The sequence below is a fragment of the Saccopteryx leptura genome, chromosome 4 (genome assembly GCF_036850995.1).
Source record: "Saccopteryx leptura isolate mSacLep1 chromosome 4, mSacLep1_pri_phased_curated, whole genome shotgun sequence".
Lineage (NCBI taxonomy): Eukaryota > Metazoa > Chordata > Mammalia > Chiroptera > Emballonuridae > Saccopteryx > Saccopteryx leptura.
The window spans coordinates 152,364,975-152,383,080 of record NC_089506.1 but is presented as its reverse complement, the minus strand read 5'-3'; the positions used below and the strand labels follow the sequence as shown (position 1 = coordinate 152,383,080).

Sequence of the window (18,106 nt, the reverse complement as noted above, 5' to 3'; positions counted from 1 at the left end):
CTAAGAATCTAAGATAAGGGTTGGGAACCCTTTTGGCTGAGAGAGCCATGAACGCCACATATTTTAAAATGTAATTCCCTGAGAGCCATAGAACAACCCGAGTACGTTATGTATTATCCAATAAAAATTTGGTGTTGTCCCTGAGGACAGCTGTGACTGGCTCCAGCTACCCGCAACCATGAACATGAGCGGTAGGAAATGAATGGATTGTAATACATGAGAATGTTTTATATTTTTAACATTATTATTTTTATTAAAGATTTGTCTGCGAGCCAGATGAAGCCATCAAAAGAGCCACATCTGGCTCGCAAGCCATAGGTTCCCAACCCCTGATCAAAGAATATGCCAAGATGTGAAGATACTTGCTTCATATCTAAATTATACAATAAGAAGGCAAGCCGTGTTCAAACTACTCAATGTGTTTGTTGTTTTTTTTAACAAAAAAGCAAAACACTAATTCTCAGTGTTTCTAGTTACAATGCATTAAATAAATATTAGTTTCACTGTTTTTCATTTCCCTATACATTTAGAACCCCAGATAGAATAATTTTAAATGTTGTGACAAATGTTTGAAGAGTACTAAAGAAACGGTCATCTTCCCAATGGATTATTAAGAGCTTTGTACAGTTTCATCCTGCATGGTTATTTTTGTGACTCTGACCCGTGCAAAGTAAATACCGCCTGCACTCCTTGGAGAATGTCTTTCATTTTCTCTTTTGATAGACATATTATATGTAAATGTATTCAATTCAGAAGTAGGTATCTAAGTTCTAACACTTATTTTATTTCTGTAAAATTGCCCTTTCAGTTTTAGGAAACCAGTTATTGGTCAATTTGCTTTAATGTGAATATAATAAGTATTAAAATTTTTTAAAGTGGTAATAAAAGAAACAGTGAGTAAATAAATACAAGTAACCTACAGATATCACATTAACTTCTGGTATTGAGCACATAGTGTACGTACTTTTTTAAGCCAATAAAGAGATGTGTGAAATGTTGAAGATCCAAAATTTTCTCCTGAAGATGGTGAAGGGTAAGGGTGTGGCAAATTTAATCCCAAGTACAGAACAAATGGTTGAGTGTAATTAACTGCTCCTTTTCTTAACCAGTTTACCGCTCTGTCTGTATTCTTCCAGTCCTCTTCCATAACTCTTACTTTAGTCTTTTTAGGGATAAGATTAACCATAGGTCTGCCTTCTTGTCTGAGTAAAAAAGCAACATCTCTTGTCCACGCTTCCACACGATTGCTGGGGATGCAATAAAAACAGGTATACTCAAAGGTATTTAAAAAGTTTTAAAAACTAAGCAGAAAGATAAGAAAGCAATATGGAAAATTATTTTCTTAAAAAACTTGACAAAGTGTTTATTCTACAAAGGAAAATTTGGTTTCACGTTTGAAATTGAATCAACATATTTCACCTTATTAACAAAATAAAGATGAAATAACATCCACTTATGGGAGAACTATTACAAAGTAAAAGAAATTTTTTTAGCCAGACAAAAATATCTGCAAAAAGTTTAGAACAAATGTTAGGCTTGATATTTGCTGAAAATTCATCTTTGAGATTAGGCAAGGAAAATAATTTTTAGGGTCAGTCATGTAAATGTTCAGACTAATAGAACTGGGTCTCATTAAGAAATTTATTAAGTATTGCAAATTCAAAAATGTAGGGAATCACCCACCTAACCTTGAACTCTCTCTGACTTGGGTTGGAGAACTTTAGTTTAAAGCCTTGAGTGAATGTCTCTTGGATGCAAACACCAAGAAGCTGTGTGAGTGACCTTTGTGCAGACACAAAGGAATGCATGTGCACAGGCTTTAGATAATTAACCTAGAGGTTCTAGATTGCCCCTTCCTTTGTGCTTGTTAATTAGCAAAAGAAAAAGAATGTACAGCTAGTGCTCGACTTATGACCACGATTGGTTCCGACAGACCAGTCGTAACACGATTTGGTCGTAAGTTGAGTAGGCTATATGTACAGTACTGTGAAATGATGTTATAAAAATCTTTAAGTCATATTTTATCATAATTTTCTTTCATTATTATATATCATAATTTTCTTTGTTCATTTTATGCCATTTGTATCATCTCTACACCATTTTGTTTCTAAACTTTTTTTTTTAAGAATCTTTTTTTTTTTTAAATTTTATTTATTCATTTTTAGAGAGGAGAGAGAAACAGAGAGAGAAGGGGGGAGGAGCTGGAAGCATCAACTCCCATATGTGCCTTGACCAGGCAAGCCCAGGGTTTTGAACCGGCGACCTCAGCATTTCCAGGTCGATGCTTTATCCACTGCGCCACCACAGGTCAGGCCAGCACCATTTTGTTTCTTATTTTTACATTCGTCAGGTTTAAGTAAAACACTGCATTACCAGTACAACTGGTTTAATATTTGCAAAGACAATTTCCTCTTGGTAGACATCTTGGGAGGGGTTTGATGAAAAATATCCAAGACACAAAACACAAATTGCTGTACCAAGTCTGGGATAACAGTTGAAATGGTGCATGCAGAGATGGTAGTGCTGCTGGAAGCTGGTCCTCACTGTCCTATGCCCAGCTGGGCAACGCTTGCGCTGCCAGATGCAGAGCAGTCATGGCTAGCGATTGTGGTTGTAAAGTCGAATGGTCGTAAGTTGCAGAACTTGTAAGTCAATCAATATTTGTATTATAAATTTTATAAAACTTACTATTTTAGGGCTTTCCATATGCAAGTTGAATTAATTAGAATCTGTTAGATGTAATCCACCAAAATTCTACTTTTCATTATTTATATTTATCAAAACACATTGAATAAATACTAGAAAATTTTTATTTTTATCATGGCTACCTAAATTTCTTTACCTGTCTTCACAAGGCAGATACAAGTTCTATTTTAGTTCACCTATGGGGCACGTCAGTCATTTTAGAAAGTTTGAAATTTCCCTTATATGGAATATTATGGGGTTTTTTTTACAGAGAGAGAGTCAGAGAGAGGGATAGACAGGGACAGACAGACAGGAACGGAGAGATGAGAAGCATCAATCATTAGTTTTTCGTTGCGACACCTTAGTTGTTCATTGATTGTTTTCTCATATGTGCCTTGACTGTGGGCCTTCAGCAGACTGAGTAACCGCTTGCTCGAGCCAGCAACCTTGGGTCCAAGCTGGTGAGCTTTTGCTCAAACCAGATGAGCCCGCGCTCAAGCTGGTGACCTCGGGGTCTCGAACCTGGGTCCTCTGCATCCCAGTCCGAGGCTCTATCCACTGCGCCACTGCCTGGTCAGGCTATTATGTTTTAATATAAAATATTATTTGTTTGTAAATTGGTAACTGAATTTTTAAAAACTCATTTCTTAATTGATAGGTTAGTTTGCAGGTGCTTGCCTCAACAAAACATAAAAACAAGCTTCTTAGAAATATCCAAGATTGCTTCCTAAACATTATGTCAAGTAAATATACTGTATATGGGTTGAGAAAAAGTAGAAGTACTGCTATGTAACTTATCAAGCAGTTAGAAAAAATAGATTAAAAATTTTGAAAAATCAAAAACTTTTAACTCAGCTAATAAAAATATATCTAGTTTATTTTTTTTATTTTTATTTTTTTTGTATCTTTCTGAAGCTGGAAACGGGGAGAGACAGTGAGACAGACTCCCGCATGCGCCCGACTGGGATCCACCCAGCACGCCCACCAGGGGCAACGCTCTGCCCACCAGGGGGCGATGCTCTGCCCCTCCAGGGCGTCACTCTGCCACGACCAGAGCCACTCTAGCGCCTGGGGCAGAGGCCAAGGAGCCATCCCCAGCGCCCGGGCCATCCTTGCTCCAATGGAGCCTTGGCTGCGGGAGGGGAAGAGAGAGACAGAGAGAAAGGAGGGGGGGGTGGAGAAGCAAATGGGCGCCTCTCCTATGTGCCCTGGCCGGGAATTGAACCCGGGTCCCCCGCACGCCAGGCCGAGGCTCTACCGCTGAGCCAACCGGCCAGGGCCAAAATATATCTAGTTTATAATGGATAAGGAATTTGTATATAACTATTAGCTTAGACGGCTTAGAGCAGAGTTAAAATTGTTCTTATAATAAGAAAGATAGAGCTGGAAACTGTTTAAAACATGAACCTGCAGAAACACATAGGGTACACACTGGAGGTAGGATTTTAAAAATACAAAGATTTAGTGACAGGAGAAAATTATAGTAGCTTTGGTTAGCTACTACTATATCTTGGCACATTGTCATATTCCTTTCTAAACTTATTCTAAAAGAATAAAAGACAAAAATGCTAGAAAATTCAGAAGTATTTGGAATCTAAAACATCTTTTATTTTACTAAATATCTTGTTCTAGGAAAAAGTAACTTTTCTAAATAATCTTAGTTTTAGAGAACACATAGGCAACTATTTTATTCTTGTTCTATTTTTCGGGTTTTTGTGTAGTACTCCAGCCTGCTGGAAACTACCAGTGTCACGTGGAAGAAACCTACTCAAGACACAAACTTATGTCAAGAGGAAGAGGGGGAGGTCTACCAAGGGAGGCAAAGAAGACCTGAATTTCCTTCTCCCTCAGCTTTTATTGATCAGAAGCAGAACAGAAATAACAGGATTACAACGGAGAGAGATCTGGTGATAAGGGGAAAGAATGACTAATGGATTTTTTGCTGACAAGGAGAAAGGGCTAATTTGGGTCAGTACAAATATTGATTGATTTACGACCTATGCAACTTACGACCATTCAAACTTTACGACCACAATCGCTAGCCACGACTGCTCCGCGTCTGGCAGCGCAAGTGTTGCCCAGCTGGGCACACGACAGTGCGGACCAGCTTCCAGCAGCACTACCATCTCCACGTGCACCATTTCAACTGTTATCCCAGACTCGGTACAGCAATTTGTGTTTTGTGTCTTGGATATTTTTCATCAAACCCCTCCCAAGATGTCTACCAAGAGGAAATTGTCTTTGCAAATATTAAACCAGTTGTACTGGTAAAGAAACAAAATGGTGTAGAGATGATACAAATGGCATAAAATGAAAAAAGAAAATTATGATATATAATAATAATGAAAGAAAATTATGATAAAATATGACTTAAAGATTTTTTTTGACTTAAAGATTTTTATAACATCATTTTACAGTACTGTACATATAGCCTACTCAACTTACGACCAAATCGTGTTATGACCGGTCTGTCAGAACCAATTGTGGTTGTAAGTTGAGCACTAGCTGTAACTATGAAAACAATATAGCATTAGTTTCTTGGTCTTTTGCTTAAAGTCATTGCTGAAATCTCACTATGTGACCATTATTAGTTACAGCAGTGGAGGCGGATATTAGGGGTTTATTACATCAGCAGCACTCATGCTAGAGCTCAAGGATGTTAAGAAGAAATAGGACACTGAGATTCATACAGATGTTCAGGAACCAAAGTGCTTTCTTCTCAATCAAGGAGTGTTACATGAAAAAATATGGCTGCAAAATTATTACGGAAGAGAGAAATCAAGCAAGCTTGCTTGTTTGTTTATTTTGAAGTTAAATTTAATGAGGTGACATTGATCAGTAAGAGTACATAGGTTTCAGGTGAACATTTCTATAACATTTGAACTGCTGATTGCGTTGTGTGCCCATCACCCAAACTCAAATTATTTTCTATCACTGTATATTTGTCCCTCTTTACTCTCCCCCCACCCTGGGCAACCCTTCAATAGGTGTAATATAGTGATTTATAATAGGAAATATATACTGCTCATAAAAATTAGGGGATATTTTATCGCTTCATATTCATTTTGAAATATCCCCTAATTTTTGAGAACAGTATAGTATATTTGATCTTAGTCCTGTTTACAGCTCCTAAAACCCTTATAATTTCCTAAGATATGAGAGCAACTAAGTACCTTTTATTACTTTAATGAGGTTACTTAAAGGGGCTGCTTGTCCAGAGAAAGACTCATGTGATTGGAGGGTTGAAAATTTTAAGTCCTCCCTGCCAACTTGTTTCGAGGGAGGAGAGAGTGTATGAGTGAATGGAGTTTGTGTTCAATTATCAGCGGCCAGTGATTTAATCAACCTTGCCTGTGCAATGAAGCTTCCATAAAACTTCCTGAGGGTTCCTGGCTGGGGAACACATGGAGGGGCTGGGAGAGTGACCGGGCTCAGAGAGGCATGAAAGCTTCCTGCTCTGTCCCCATATCTCGCTCTATGCATCTCTTTCATTTGGCTCTGAGTTCCAGTACAACCTTTTATAATAAGTCAGTGATCTAGTAAGTGAAATGTTTTTCTGTGAGCTGCTCTAGCAAATTAATAGAGCCCAAGGAGGGGGTCATGGGAAGCTCTGGTTTATAGCCAGTGGTCAGAAGCACAGGAGACAACTGGACTGGTGACTTGACTTCTGAAGTGGAGGGGAGGGGACAGTCTTACACCTCTGAGTCCTTACCCTGTGGTATCTGATGCTGCCTCCAGGGAGCTAGTGTCAGAATTGAGTTGAATAGGACACTCTTTGGTTCCAAGAGAGTGCTTGTTGGTGTATGGAAACTTGCCACACACACCCCCCCCCCCCACACACACACACATACACATTGAAATTGGGTGCAGAATCTTAATTGGTGATTAAACCTTGAAAGATTACTGTACCAAACCTAGATTACTGTATGTTTTGCCACAGCAGTGAATAAGTGTGATTCCATTTAATCTTTCTGATAAGATTATGTTCCCTTCTCTATTTTTATTTTTAACTCTGTTCCTGAGGTTCTTTTAAAATCTAGGTTCATCCCTTAAGAGTAAAAATGCTCAAATCAAGTTAATTTTGACCTACTGTTGTCATTATGGCTAATTTCAAACTTGGCTTTATATTTTCCCTCTTAATAAATAACATGTGATTTACTCTCCTATATAAGTGGCATCCTCTTGTTAATTCGTCATACTGTGTACCTTTGCATGATTCTTATAACTGTTGGTACTCAGGACAGTTACAAGTAATTTCAGCATTATTAAGGCAGCAGGGATAGATTATAGCTGAATATAAAAGATCCTCTCATAAATTCCAAATTTTCCTCTTTTCTGCTCTTTCAGGAAATCTTGAGTAAGCTAGTTCATTACAAGGGTAATACTTTAGCCCTGGCTGGTTGGCTCAGTGATAGAGCATCGACCCCAGCCTGTGGATGTCCCAGGTTTGATTCCTGGACAGGGCACACAGGAGAGACGACCATCTGCTTCTCCACCCTTCCCCCTTTCCCTTCTATCTCTCTCTTCTCCTCCCACAGCCATGGCTCCATTGGAGCAAGTTGGCCTGGGCATGGAGGATGGCACTATGGCCTCACCTCGGGAACTAAAATGGCTCTAGTTACAACGGAGTAATGGTCCCAGATGGGCAGAGTATCGCCCCCTGGTGGGCTTGCTGGGTGGATCCCGGTTGGGTGATTGTGGGAGTCTCTCTGCTTCCCCACTTCTCACTTAAGAAAAAAAAAAGAGTGTTAACACTTTGTTTAGTTGATCCATTTTCAGGCATTGTGCCTAAGTATGATATAAAGTAAAAATTTCCTTCTTTATAACTTAAAATCACTTAGCATGTTTTAGGTATTCAGTAATATTAATAATTATAATCAATGTTGATGGTTGTATTCTCACTACTCCTGGGCTATCCCAGCCTCCAGGGCTCCAGTTAAGCACAGTAGCACAGTCAACACAGAATAAGCAGTGGGCTGTTAACAGGCGCTGTGCTTCTCAGCTCAGCTCCTGGTCAGTAATAACACAAATGATGAAAATGGGGAAAGGGAATGTGAATATGCAACTTTATAACCAACTATAATTATTGTAACAGATAGTTTTTTTTAAATTATAATTCTCTTTACTAAACAACTAGTGTGTCCAATCCCCTTTTAAGTAGGCCAGACTGTTGCGCCAGGAAACAGTGTCTTCTGGCCTTGTGCTTAGCTCTGCTTCCTTGTGGTGGTGTTCTAAGTGCTGTCTTTCTCTGCATACCCTCCACCACCATTAATTGCTGTAACCTCCTCCAAATATAAACTTTATCATTACTTAACCAATGTGGATATTTTGAACAATTTTTTTCCTTTCCATTTCTATGTGCTTTGTCTGGGATATCAAGAGTACAATTTCTTTCATTCTTTTTCTTTCTTTTTTTTTTGTGATAGAGACAGAGAGAGACAGGAACAGACAGACAGGAAGGGAGAGAGATGAGAAGCATCAGTTCTTCGTAGTGGCACCTTAGTTGTTCATTGATTGCTTTCTCTTATGTGCCTTGATGGAGGGGGCGGTTACAGCAGACCGAGTGACCCCTTGCTTAAGCCAGTGACCTTGGGCTCAAGCTGGTGAGCTTTGCTCAAACCAGATGAGCCCGCGCTCAAGCTGGCGACCTTGGGGTTTTGAACCTGGGTCCTCTGCATCCCAGTCCAATGCTCTATCCACTGTGCCACCGCCTGGTCAGGCTCAAGAGTACAGTTTCAATCAAGACAAAAAGGGCTTCTACTAACGGGAAGGAACCAAAACTACTGTGGTTTAGATAATGATTTATTAGCTCCTCTCATTATAAGTTTACAGTTACTTGTAATAGACATGAACATACAATGTGTAGCTTCCTGTATGCCAGCATTTCTTAAAGTGTGACCCAGGGTTCTCTGCAAGAACCCAAGAAGCTTTCAGGGGATCCATGAGGTCAAAGCTACTGTTTTAATAATAGTAAGATGTTCCTTGCCTTTTCCGTTCTCTTTCTTTCACGAGTGTACAGTGGACTCTAATTTAGCCTCAGGGAGGAGCTCGGATGCAATGTATACCTTTCTAAAAGACTGTTTTCTATAAACTTACAGAAGCTTCAATGTGTCATTTTGTCCAATGTCCCTCCTAAGTGGTCCAAGATCTACTTCACTTCTTGGCAGAAATGTTAAGAGGGTGCCTCTCTTCTCACAGGGACACACCAAATAAGCACATTTCTCATAAAGGCATTCACGGTTGGTCACACCTTGTCCTACTTCCCCCTGAGGAGGTGCTGACCTGAGGTCTGGTTCTTTATATCTCTGCTACTCCCAAGAGTGGTCCAAGGACCAGCAGCACCAGCAGCACCAGGGACATTGTACAAATGCAGAGTCTCAGGCACCACCCCGATCCACTGTATCAGAGAAGCTATTTAACAGGAAGTCCAGGTGATTTTTATGCACATTGAAGTTGAATTGCACTGCTCTATTTAACAGTGTAAGAATTCTTTTACGGGAAAAAATTCCTCAAATTTTACACAGAATAATCAAAATAGTTTCCATAGTAGCCCATAAATAGGATTATTCTACCTTGGTTTGAGTCCAGAAAAGAAGGTCATGGCTAAACACACTATCCAATAGTCAGTAGTTTGATTAGTTTTTTAACACCAAAATCTCGTCCTAATAAAAATGGAAAACAAAACTACCTAACACATTACCAACTAATTATTGCATATATTTGTATAGGTGCCATTGTGTGTGGGTTTCCTATACCAAAGTGCCAAATTCTACTGCTGTAGCCCTGGATACGGTCAGCCCACAGCGCAGAGTAACAATCTCATCTGAAAAAAATATCACACATTAAAATTGATGAGAACATAACTTTTATTTCAAAACAAATTTGGAACCTAGACTTAAACCTTCAGCTTCCTAAGATTGCTAAGATAATTAACTACCTTAGACTGTGGAGAGTGCTCTCACTCTCTCTCACTTATACACGGACACACACACACAATCATTGTTACTGTATACACGGACACACACACACAATCATTGTTACTGATGAGATTGTAACAGATAACATCTTAGATACGTCTCTTGCATGGAAGATTACAATTCTGAATAATGCCCTTGCAAATAATATCAGCCTAATATATTCTGTAAGAGAAAAAGGAATCCATACTTATTCCCATGAATTACTCTTCTCTCAAAGTTGGGAGAAACACACATACCATTTTTAAGGAACTTAAAGGGTGTTGTCCATCTTCCTTAGATTTATATCACAACAGTCTGTTTTTTTTATTCTTTTTATTTATTTTTTTCCTTTTTGTATTTTTCTAAAGCTAGAAACGGGGAGAGACAGTCAGACAGACTCCCGCATGCGCCCGACCGGGATCCACCTGGCACGCCCACCAGGGGCGACGCTCTGCCCACCAGGGGGTGATGCTCTGCCCCTCCGGGCCTCGCTCTGCCCCGGCCAGAGCCACTCTAGCGCCTGGGGCAGAGGCCAAGGAGCCATCCCCAGCGCCCGGGCCATCTTTGCTCCAATGGAGCCTTGGCTGCGGGAAGGGAAGAGAGAGACAGAGAGGAAGGAGGGGGTGGGGGGTGGAGAAGCAAATAGGCGCTTCTCCTATATGTGCCCTGGCCGGGAATCGAACCCGGGTCCCCCGCACGCCAGGCCGATGCTCTACTGCTGAGCCAACCGGCCAGGGCCTGCAGTCTGTTTTATTTGAACAAATAATACCAACTCTGGCAAATTCAGACTGGAACATCACTTTTCAATATACATTATTTAAATGCCCTATATATGTATGTTTTCCCATTGATTAATTTTACTAGTTACAACTTTTTTGTGTGTGTGAAATCACAGGAATTGGTGCTCTTATCCTTTTTATTCATAGAGCTCTTCATAAATCTGATTAAAATCATGGATTTTTTTTGCCACTAAACAATAGAAAGATATTAATATTATAACACATATAATATGCATATAATATCAATATACTTTATAGTAAGTTATAATAACATGTTATATATTAGTAATTATACTGTTATTAATATATTATCGAGCACGTATATTTATTTTATTATATGTTTATTATAAACATTATGCAACTATATAATAAAATGCTACATAATAATAGTAATTAGAGTTTAAGTGTGTTTTATTTTGCATGAGTGTGGTGCTGAACACTTAGGGACATAATGGCTTTTAGGCTGTGAGCTTCAGCCCAGTCATCTGCTAGTGTGCTAGTGAGTTCATGACAATGAGAGCATCAATATTTATAACTTTGAATTCTTACAATGATTATAGCCCTTGACAGCAATGCTCTCTGCAGTTTGGTCTTACTTAAATAAAGGGAGCCTTTTTAAGTATATTCGAGAAATAATTCATGGAATGCCTACCATGTGCCTAACAAATTCTGTAAGCATGCTAGGCAAGAGCTTGAGGCGACTCGCTTAACGACCAGAATGGTATTACCACCGCATTTCTACTACTATACTTTTAAAAATAAAGGCCCATATGCTACTTTGTGGAAAAAGCAACTGTGATAAAAGAGTTTGGCTGTGACTATAATGGTTTAGATCCATCACTACCTTTTTATCAAAAAGGGGGGAGATTTTTCTTATACAGTACCTTCAAAGTAATTTAACATACCAATTTGAGCAACTCTAACATTTAAAAGTTTTGTAAGCTTCTGCTTTTCAATATTATACAGAAAATATCACCTGATCAGAATTCCATCAAGTCTGCAAGACAAAGTGGGTGAGCTGTTCTCTAGTACATCTGTCACTAAGAATTTGCCAAGCAGTTACTGCACAACACATGTCATCATGTCTACAATTGTTGGTGAAGGGCTACCAAGACAGTCCAGTGAAGGATGTTGCATGTCCTCCACATCACCTGCCTTTTGGAAGAGATTTCCCTGTGCGTGGGTTTTGTATGAGAGGGAAGATGCCATCTCCCACTGCGGAAGCTGAAGCAGGAGTGATGTATTCTCACCATGATCCCAGGCATTTAGGGAGTAAGTTGGCAAATGACCTAATCTTGCCTATTTGATACTCAGGTCCTGAGATTCTGAATCTTCAGGGAGTGACAAAAAGACATAGGAATAACAAAGATTAATGATGACAACAGTGCCGCCAGCAGCAGTGTCATGGCCAGCCTGGCTCTATGGCATGACTCTGGTGTACTCTAGACTCCAAGCCGTAAAGGTATATGGTACTACTTCAAACATTTCTCTTGTTTAAATCTTGTATTGAATGACTAAGGATTGTCAATATGAAAATAAGCTATTATTCTGGGTTATGATATTTTTAGAAAGCTGAATTTTCCTGAAAGTTGAGGCTTTTTGTTATTGATTGATTTTAGAGAGACAGAGAGAGGAGGGAGGGGAGAGAGAGAGAGACAGAGACAGAGAGAAGCATTCGTTTGTTGTTCCCCTTAGTTGTGCACTGATAGACTGCCCCTTGTATGCGCCGTGGACAACCTTGGTGTTCCGGAACAGCGCTCTCACAGACTGAGCTAACTGCCCAGGTCCTGGGGCTTTCTCATTGTAAGAAACTCTCTCTCTCTTACATGCGCATGCACACGTGCGCACACGCACACGCGCACACACACACACTTAGCCAGTTGGGCTAGTATTGTCCTTTGCTTCCTCACATAGTATTACTTTAAACATTTTTATCAGTTAAATCTTGTATTAAATGACTAAGGATTGTCAATATAAAAATAAGCTATTATTCTGGGTTATAATAATACTTGCCTTCATACTAAATTAGATCTGGACTATTTTTTAGTTTTCCTGACTGCTATTAATGAGTTTTGTTCTTTCTTTGTTGACAGACATCAATTTTTAATTACCTTGTCTGGTTGAGAAAAAATTTTCCCTTTAACGTTATTTTTTAATACATTCTGGTTTTGCTTTAATCTAACTTGGGATATGGTAGATATTACTTTTAAGGGATGGCAGATTAGATCAATCAAGGAATTACATGAATTCCAAAAAATTCGTCTAAAACAGTTGGGCAAAAAATATGTTCAAGGATGAAACTAATAGAACAGAAACATTACAAGGCAATTACTATTTTTTTTAAAGAACAAAACTTTATGGAGGTTATAAAATTCAGCTTATGTGAAGAAACACGCAGGTTATTTTCTGCCAGTTGCCTCGGTCTGTTATTAAGTCCTCACATAAGTTTAAAGCCTCGCCTTTCAGTGTTTCCTTATAGGAATTCTGGTTGATCCAATGTCCTCCAGATCAGTGGTCCCCAACATTTTTTGGGCCATGGACCGGTTTAATGTCAGAAAATATTTTCACGGACCGGCCTTTAGGGTGGGACGGATAAATGTATCACGTGACCGAGACAAGCATCAAGAGTGAGTCTTAGATGGATGTAACAGAGGGAATCTGGTCATTTTTAAAAAATAAAACATCTTTCAGACTTAAATATAAATAAAACAGGAATAATGTAAGTTATTTATTCTTTCTCTGCGGATCGGTACCAAATGGCCCATGGACCGGTACCAGTCCGTGGCCTGGGGGTTGGGGACCACTGCTCCAAAAAGTTTGTTTTCTTCCTCCTTGGATGCCTTTGTTTATTAGTTTGTCCTTCCTGTCCCCCATTTGAGCCTAGTGATGCTCTACTTCTGAGAGTTGATTAAATTTAAAATACTGTTAATGTAAAGCATGGGTCAGGAACCTATGGCTCGTGAGCCAGATGTGGCTCTTTTGATGGCTGCATCTGGCTCACAGACAAATCTTTAATAAAAATAATAATAACGTTAAAAATATAAAACATTCTCATGTATTACAATCCATTCATTTCCTACCGCTCATGTTCATGGTTGCGGGTGGCTGGAGCCAATCACAGCTGTCCTCCGGGACAACACCAAATTTTTATTGGATAATACGTAATGTACATGGGTCGTTGTATGGCTCCTACGGAATTACATTTTAAAGTATGTGGCGTTCATAGCTCTGTCAGCCAAAAAGGTTCCCGACCCCTGAGGTAAAATGTACTTTAAAAAATGTATACTATTAAGGAAAAACATTGCCAATATATAAGGGAATTTTTATCAGTTCTAAGATGCACTAAACTTTCAGAGATGTTAGATAGTGAGAGCTGTGCACCTTAGCACAGGTTAAATACAGTAACTTACAGCCTCTTCTCCCACCCTTTCAAAAAATCTGTATGGGATTGCTTCCTCCGCTAATCAGCACTTACCACATTTTCCCCTTTGATGTAGTTATCTAGACCTATTTTTTAACCTCCTATTTTAAACTATAAATCTCTTCAGTTAGTTCATATCTGGTTAATGCTAAAGTTAATTAAACTGAAAAAGCTAAATCTCCAGATTAAATAATTTCAGGCTCTTTCCAAGTAGATTAAGATAAATTTATAAATCCTCAAATGGCTAAGACTGGCAAAAAGTAGAAGATAAAATCTATTATGGGCAGCTAAATATTAAACTTTAATAATTAAACGGGGAAAAAAATCCAAGAATTGGACTGAGGTTGTGGGCTCAGAGCTGTCACTCGTGTTACAGGAAACTAGTCATGGTAGACAGCAATCTGAAGACAGCTCCAGAAGCTGCTTCTGCCAAGAATTTTCTAGTCATCAGAGGGAGAGTTCTGGAATAACAAAACAAAGCCAAAACAACAGCAGGCTCTTCCACTGTCATAAATATCATGCTGAGAATGCACCCAGAATTATGTAAGCTGTTCTAGATACTGAGTATCAATAAAGATAAGGTTGTGTGTGTGTGTGGGGGGGAGTAGGTCTAAAAAAGCTTCTAAAATGATCGAAGGAATGAATGTCTTTCTTCATCATGGGAAAAGAATAGAATAAAATCAGAAAGTATGGGTCAGAAAACTGACCTAAAGGTATAGATACCAGATTATTAAATAATAGTGGACGTAGCTAGGTAAACACACTTACTCCTTAGGCTGCAGAATTCGAGGGACTGAGAGAGGGCGCTGTGGTTGCTGTTCTTGAGTTCTCTCGCTCTCCTCTTGGTCACTTAGGTTCTATTTAGAAAACTGCGATGCTGCTGGCGCAGGAGGGGTGGTGCTAGCAGTCTATCCTCCGCTTCCCTTTGCCGTTTGCCAAGAGGTGCTAGCTTGAGTTTTTTCCATAGCAACTCTCTCATTTTAGAAGTAGGCCTTTTAAAATTTGTTTGAGAGGATTAACAGTTGCCTGTTGAGAACTGGCTTCAGAAAAACCCAAAACTATATGAATTTAGAACATACATAATTACTGTGGGAGTAAGATGAAGTAAAGAAGAATTGGATTTTAGGTTTTAAACTTTTAGCTAGGAAAGACAGCAACTTGTTTAAATTCTCTTCTGATGTCACAGGAATGTAAGTTCCATGTAAGAGACCCATCTTTTGTATGTGTGTATTTTTCTGAAGTGTGAAGCAGGGAGGCAGAGACACAGACTCCCCGCATGTGCCTGACCGGGATCCATCTGGCACGCCCACCAGGGGGCGATGCTCTGCCCATTGTATTCTCATCATTTAAAAATAGTGTCTGGTACAGAGTAGGTGGTTCAACAAATATTTGCTATATACGTATTGCGTATATCTGATTTTACTTTTGTAACTAACTTAAAGATCACCTTTTAGTAGTAGTACTTTAAAAAATATTACTTAATATTCAAGTTCTTTATTAAATTGTATTGATCTTAGAAATCTAGTTTTGCCTGACCAGACGGTGGTGCAGTGGATAGAGCGTCCAACTGGGATGCAGAGCACCCAGGTTCGAGACCCCAGGGTCGCCAACTTGAGCGCGGGCTCATCTGGTTTGAGCAAAAAGCCCACCAGCTTGGACCCAAGGTCATTGGCTCCAGCAAGGGGTTACTCGGTCTGCTGAAGGCCCGCAGTCAAGGCACATATGAGAAAGCAATCAATGAACAACTAAGGTGCCACAACAAAAAACTGATGATTGATGCTTCTCATCTCTCTCTGTTCCTGTCTGTCTGTCCCTATCTATCCCTCTGACTCTCTCTCTCTGTAAAAAAAAATCAAAAAAAAAAAAAATCTAGGTTTTAAAATGTCTATATGAAATTAATTACCTTATAATTCCCCTTTTTTTTTTTTTTTTGTATTTTCTGAAGTTGGAAACGGGGAGGCAATCAGACTCCCACATGCGCCCGACCAGGATCCACCTGGCACGCCCACCAGGAGGCGATGCTCTGTTGCAACCAGAGCCATTCTAGCGCCTGAAGCAAAGGCCATGGAGCCATCCTCAGCGCCCGGGCCAACTTTGCTCCAATGGAGCCTCGGCTGCGGGAGGGGAAGAGAGAGACAGAGAGGAAGGAGAGGGGGAGGGGTGGAGAAGCAGATGGGTGCTTCTCCTGTGTGCCCTGGCCAGGAATTGAACCCGGGACTCCTGCACGCCAGGCTGACGCTCTACCACTGACCCAACCGGCCAGGGCAATTACCTTATAATTCTTTAACTTCCAAATTAACATTTTCTTTGGTTCTGTTAACTCTAAAAAATTGACATACTAGTCTCAACTTCGTCTGATCCCTTAGAATATGGAAGAATAAATTTAAGATTAAAAAAATGCAGGTGTGATAGTAAGTGTGACATTCCTAAGGCTGACAAGTATAAAATACTTGGTTTTAGATCATGGTTTCTCAAATTCTGCACTACTGACATTCTGGGCCTGACAGTTCTTTGCTGGGGACTGGGGGGCGTCCTGTGCAGCACTGACTGTTAGCAGCAACCTTGGCCTCTTCCTCTAGATGCCAGCAGCATTCGCCCAGGGCTGGCAACCAAAAGTGTCCCCCGACATTGTCAGATGTCTTCTGGGATGAAAATGGCCTTTGGTCTAGAGCCACTGTTTTAAATATTGGCAATATATTGGCAGAAGTTTTACTTTATAGCAAAAGTGATCCACCCACCTAATGAATTAAATACAAATGTTTTCTTTCAGTTGCTAAGAAGATGTAGCAAATATGAACCTATAAAACTACTGTAAGCATAGTATAGATACATATAATATGATGGGGGGGCAGATGAGTATTAGGAGTTTATAAACAACTTAACTGTACTCCATTAAAGTCACAATTTCAGAAAGGAAAAAGTCATCTAGTGTAAGCTCATTTGATGAGCCTGGAATGCTAAGTACACTGCTCACAAAAATTAGGGGATCAGGGAACGTGCAGAGATACTCCTGTACTTTCAGCCTTTTGTATAGTGCATTTTCACCAATGAAATAAAAGTTGGCTTTGCATCTCATTTACATAACCAAACAACTTTCTTTGACTTGTCATTTACCTTTCTGATGTTCTTATTTAATAAAAAAGAACAAATGCAGGCCCTGGCCGGTTGGCTCAGTGGTAGAGCGTCGGCCTGGCATGCGGAAGTCCCAGGTTCGATTCCCAGCCAGGGCACACAGGAGAAGCGCCCATCTGCTTCTCCACCCCCCCCCCCTCCTTCCTCTCTCTCTCTTCCCCTCCCGCAAACGAGGCTCCATTGGAGCAAAGATGGCCCGGGCCCTGGGGATGGCTCCATGGCCTCTGCCTCAGGCGCTAGAGTGGCTCTGGTCGCAATAGAGCAACGCCCCAGATGGGCAGAGCATCGCCCCCTGGTGGGCGTGCCGGGTGGATCCCGGTCAGGCGCATGCGGGAGTCTGTCTGACTGCCTCCCCGTTTCCAGCTTCAGAAAAATACAAAAAAAAAAAAAAAAGAACAAATGCTTCTTTTTTTTTATTTATTAATTTAATTTAATTTAATTTTTTTTTAGAGAGGAGAGTGAGAGAGAGAGAGAGAGAAAGGGGAGGGAGGAGCAGGAAGCATCAATTCCCATATGTGCCTTGACCAGGCAAGGCCAGGGTTTTGAACCTGCGACCTCAGCATTCCAGGTTGACGCTTTATCCACTGCGCCACCACAGGTCAGAAATGCTTCTTTTTTTTATCGCTTCATATTCATTTTTAAATATCCCTTAAGTTTTGTGAGTGTAGATAAATAACCTGCTCAAGGTCTTCTAATCAGTTAGTGGCATCTTAATGAGCAGTACTACCAGTACTTGACTAACAATGGTCTGGAAGAAACAATTGTGCAGCCCTTAGAACTCCCAATGTGGGAGTATATTATTAGACTAAGGGACACAGAGCTGGACTAGTGTTCCTAACCTGGTACAAAAAGAAAGCCTCACTTGATGCCTAAAAGGAACAAGAGGCCATTATAGTAATAAACTAAAAAACTTGCATTTCTGGCTGAAAATGTAAACAGATCAAAAAGAGTCCATTTCAATGGAGCAAAAGTTATAAAAACTTGAGTTTTGACTTTGAGAGTCAGTCTATCAAAAACACTGAATGCTCCTATTTATGAAGTTTGATATTAAGAGAATATTTCCCCCAAGATCAATTTTTAAACTTTCACAGAAATAGCTGAAAGACAATAAGCCCTGATTCATATAACCTTAG

The 18,106-nt window shown here is 39.9% G+C and overlaps 1 protein-coding gene across 2 annotated transcripts in view; it reads right to left on the bottom strand.

Moving 5' to 3' along the window:
* The window catches only part of ARSK (arylsulfatase family member K), a 46,351-nt gene that overhangs the window by 18,071 nt on the left and 10,174 nt on the right, over positions 1-18,106 (bottom strand). For both annotated transcript variants that reach the window (XM_066381868.1, XM_066381869.1), the window contains one exon: positions 965-1,247. In XM_066381868.1, coding sequence (XP_066237965.1) covers positions 965-1,247 — 283 coding nt within the window. The remainder of the gene's footprint in view (positions 1-964; positions 1,248-18,106) is intronic.